The following is a 5,000-nucleotide window of genomic DNA, read 5'->3' on the forward strand; positions in this document are numbered from 1 at the left end:
ACACTAAACACACCGGTTATGAAGTACACTACACTTACATGTACGCTTATTCATTTAGCGGACGGTTATACCCATGTTGACTTACAACAATGAGGAATAGCATTCATGCTACATTGCAGATGAGACCTTAGGTAACAATTAATACTACAATACTAAATACTTCTACCAGAGGATGAAAGTGCAGAAGTGTAAGTACTAGTCAAGGTGTAGTCAAAGGTGGGTTTTTTAGAAGTGTTAGGGGGAGGTACTCTTGGAGGAGTTGAGGCTAAAGATGAAAAAGTTATAAAGTACAGTTATGAAGTACTCTGATGGACCACTAGCTCTTCTAAACAAGAACCAGATATAACGTATACTAATGATAGACCAGTTATAAAGTATACTAAATATGGACCACTAAAAATGGATCAGTTATAAAATATACTAAAGATGGACCAGTTATAAATGATACTAAAGATGGACCAGTTATAAAGTATACTAAAGATGGACCCCTAAAGGTGGACCAGTTACTGTATAAAATATACTAAAGATGGACCAGATATAAAGTATACTAAAGATGGACCACTAAAGATGGACCAGTTATAAAGTATACTAAAGATGGACCCCTAAAGATGGACCAGATATAAAGTATACTGAAGATGGACCAGTTATAAAGTATACTAAAGATGGACCCCTAAAGATGGACCAGATATAAAGTATACTAAAGATGGACCAGTTATAAAGTATACTAAAGATGTACCCCTAAAGATGGACCAGATATAAAGTATACTAAAGATGGACCAGTTATGAAGTATACTAAAGATGGACCAGTTATAAAGTATACTAAAGATGGACCAGTTATAAAGTATACTAAAGATGGACCCCTAAAGATGGACCAGCTGGTATCATCACTAGCTAATGCTAAACTGATAGAGCGATGTGAAGATGACCTGTTATGGGAGCTGCAGATGGACCAGAAGGGTATTCCAGAAAGGAGGTTTAACAAACACTGAGATAAAACTTAACCTCTGGGTTGTCTGAACCTGTGGTGACTAAACCCGAGCTGTCGGTTCCAAAACACCGGTTACCAGTTAGTTCAATCAACCCTGTGTTAGATAACCTAGAGTTGTGCACGTTCACGGCAAACTTATAAAGGCATCATCTATTGAGAGTCGAAACCATGAGTGAAACCAGCGAAAGGAAGAGCACCATATTTTTCAAAGGTGGAGTAGTGGAGGCTTACGAGGAGGAGAGAACTGTAATAACAAAAAAAGAGCAATACTTAAGCGCCTGCGTCCGAGACCTTGCTTGGCAGAGAATAACCGAGGTGAAGTTAGTTTGATATTTGATATTCGACAGATATTCGACAGATATTCATTTTTTTTTAATGCAGCCGGTTTCACCCTGTGTTTGCAGACAATGTACAAACAGATGACCTGTTTACTTGCTCCCAGCCGGCCTACTTAGGGACCGTCTATAAAGTACCTTCTGAATTACCTTCATAGTCTTTTTTGTCAATAGCTTTGACATCATGTGACCCAGTGACTCCAAACCAATGCAGAATAGTTATCCTATATGGGACTCATCAGACACACCTCTTTTTATAGTCACTGTTTGCACACTGTATTTTATATAAATATTTTAAAGAAAATAGATTATTTCCCATAAGGAATGGTCTCCTTTTTTCAATACCTCCCAAGTCATGTGACCTAGGGACTCCAAACCAATGCAGAATAGTTATCCTATATGGGACTCATCAGACACACCTCTTTTTATAGCGACTGTATGGACACTGTATTTTATATTATTTTTTTTAAAGAAAATACATAATTTCATATAAGAAGCAGTCTCCTTTTTTCAATACCTCCCAAGCCATGTGACCTAAGGACTCCAAACCAATGCAGAATAGTTATCCTATATGGGACTCATCAGACACACCTCTTCTTATTGCCACTGTATGCACACTATATTTTATCTGAATATTGTAAAGAAAATACATCATTTCCTATAAGGAATGGTCTCCTTTTTCAATACCCCCCCCCCCCCCCAAGGAAAGTGACGTAGGGACACCAAACCAATGCAGAATATCCTTTATGGGACTAATGAGACACACCTCAAATTAATATAATTCTTGCACATACTATTTTATAGTACCCATTTGTTTCCTATGGAAACTTTATTCTCAATACCTTCCATATAATAGTAGATGATAATTTTTCATATTGAGGTGTGTCTGATAAGTACCCCATAGCAGAACAGTTCTGTATTGATCTGTGTTGTCTAGGACCCCTTATATGGCAACTATTGAGTAAAAAGCTGTTTTCCATAGGAAATAAATATGATTATTTAAAAAAAAATATATATAATAGTTCATGCAAAATATTATTTCACATTGACATGTGTCTGATTAGTATCACATAGTGGAACAGTTCTATGTTGATCTGTGATGTCTAGCGAGAAAAAAGCTTGCGAGGTATTGAAAAAAGGAGACCATTCATGATGGCAAATAATGTATTTTCTTTAAAATATTCATATAAATTCAGTGTGCATACAGTGACTATAAGAAGAGGTGTCTTATTAGTCCCACATAGGATAACTATTCTGCATTGGTTTGGAGTCCCTAGGTCACATGACTTGGGAGGTATTGAAAAAAGGAGACCATTCCTTATGGGAAATAATGTATTTTCTTTAAAATATTCATAAAACACAGTGACCATGAAAAGAGGTGTGTCTGATGAGTCCCATATAGGATAACTTTTTTGCATTGGTTTGGAGTCACTAGGTCACATGGCTTGGGAGATATTGAAAAAAAGGAGTCTGTTTCTTATATGAAATAATGTATTTTCTTTAAAATATTCATATAAAATACAGCGTGCATACAGTGGCTATAAGAAGAGGTGTGTCTGATGAGTCCCATATAGGATAACTATTCTCCATTGGTTTGGAGTCCCTAGGTCACATGATGTCAAAGCTATTGACAAAAAAGAGTATGAAGGTAATTCAGAAGGTACTTTAAGTAGGTCGGCTGGGAGCAAGTAGACAGGTCATCTGTTTGTACATTGTCTGAAAACACGGGGTGAAACCGGCTGCATTAAAAAAAATTGAATATCTGTCGAATATCCGAATATCAAATATCACCTTCACCTTGGTCAGAGAATAGCCTAACTGACCATGTAAATGCGTATGTTTAAGATAGCCTATTTAATGTCAAAAGAACAATTAAATAATTCACTGGACATCACGTATTGTATTGACTGCTTTGAATGATGCTTTCTTAAACTAGCCTAGTTGTCACAGATTGAGTGGGCCATAGAATTCTTTGAGAATCCCAAATGTAATTTTCTATTTTAACGCGGGTCCTGCAGCTGTGGGCCAAGTAAAACTTTTGCGCTTCATCATCGGAAGGGTGAATGTCGGAAGGCATGGGTAGCTTATTGGACACATTTCGGTGCACATTTGGAAAATTTAATAAGCGATGCTGACCTGCCAGTTGGTGAAACTACACTTTAATGATCCTCGTGGGTTTGTGTCCAGGAAAACGAATGAAGTTGCGCAGGAACTGCTTTAGCGCAATGCAAACTTTACGCACCGACCGACAGCTTGCCGATATGCTCTGCGTCTCCAACACTACAAAAACTCCAGTCGGAGAGCGTGTGTAGCCTATTAAAAAAATATTTTATCCCAAATGCCATCAGCATTCTTAACCAAACTTAGTGACAACATACATATCCGGCTGAGTTATACAGCTATATTTAAACTTATTTATTAATTTTCTATAGGCTATGTTTCCCCTTTTTTGTACTGTACTTGTTTTAATTAGCCTATATCTTCAATGTGTCTGAGATGTTGTTTGTCCATCTGTCTGGTGAGCCAAACACAAATGTCCATATGGTGTAGGCTAGCTAGCCTACATTAAAGATTTATGTTATTCTATTCTAATCCACCATGCGTAATGTAGGGATGGAGAATGCTTTTCAAGTAGCCTATATTTAGGATTCAGCTGAAAAACTCTAGCGCTCTTGAAAAACTTGTTTGGAAAAGAATGGATAGGCTATGATATCGTGGTCTTATCGCCCTCTCACGGTGAATTGCACGGATGAATATTACATAATTTTGTGCTTCTTTGTCAATCGGACCTTCGTCAAAATGAAACGCCATTGTGTGACAAGTGTAAAAATAGCGGCCTGATTGAACATGCACTAAAATAACTGAACATAATTTAACATAACCTGGTAGGGGGTAGGTTTTGTTCAGGTTAAATTCAGAGCCTATGTTACCATAGTTACTTACATAGCCTGATCATTTTTGAGCTTTCTGGAACTGAAATCCCAGGTTTACCGCTAACTCTGGGTTAACATACCCAGTTAAGCCAGTAAACCTGCTTTCTGGAATACCCCCCAGGAGTGCAGCACACTGAAGTGAAAGATAAACTGCTCTGATAAACGGCAACTCAGACTGTGTTGTAAAGCTGAGTTGCCGTTCCACTCTATCAGGGCCAGTGGAGCTGATGATGTGGACGTCTGGACCATGGTAAGGGGAGTGGGATGTGACTGAGATTGTTGTTGTTGTTGTTTATGTTTAATGTTTATGTTGTTGTTCTCCCCAGAGCCTGTGTGATCCTGGGTGTGGTGTTCATTCTTTCGTCCATCACCATACTGGTCAAAGCCACCCATGACCTGGTCACCAAGCTGCAGCCTGAAGTGGTAAGAAACACTCTCTCACACAAACACACACACACACACACACAAGCACACACACACACACACACACACACAGACACACACACATTGGTTAGCCACCCATGACCTGGCCACCAAGTGGTACACACACAAACTTAAAAAAAAGTTCATAACTCATAATACACAGTCTACACTTTGACACACACACGCACCCGCATACGCACACACACACACACACTGGTCAAAGTTCTCATAACTCATTATACACATTCTACACTCTGACCAGTGTCCAGACTTAGACAGTGACCCCTGAGGATGTTAATGGTCTATATGCGATAAGAAAGA

General features: G+C 38.4%; 1 protein-coding gene across 1 annotated transcript in view; it reads left to right on the forward strand.

The window, feature by feature from the left end:
- LOC121698644 (transmembrane protein 163-like) overlaps positions 1-5,000 on the forward strand; it is a 54,314-nt gene that overhangs the window by 40,544 nt on the left and 8,770 nt on the right. The window contains exon 5 of the mRNA XM_042080928.1: positions 4,583-4,679. Within this exon, the coding sequence (XP_041936862.1) occupies positions 4,583-4,679 (97 nt within the window). The remainder of the gene's footprint in view (positions 1-4,582; positions 4,680-5,000) is intronic.

Source organism: Alosa sapidissima, chromosome 23 (assembly GCF_018492685.1).
Source record: "Alosa sapidissima isolate fAloSap1 chromosome 23, fAloSap1.pri, whole genome shotgun sequence".
In the NCBI taxonomy this organism is placed as follows: Eukaryota; Metazoa; Chordata; class Actinopteri; order Clupeiformes; family Clupeidae; genus Alosa; species Alosa sapidissima.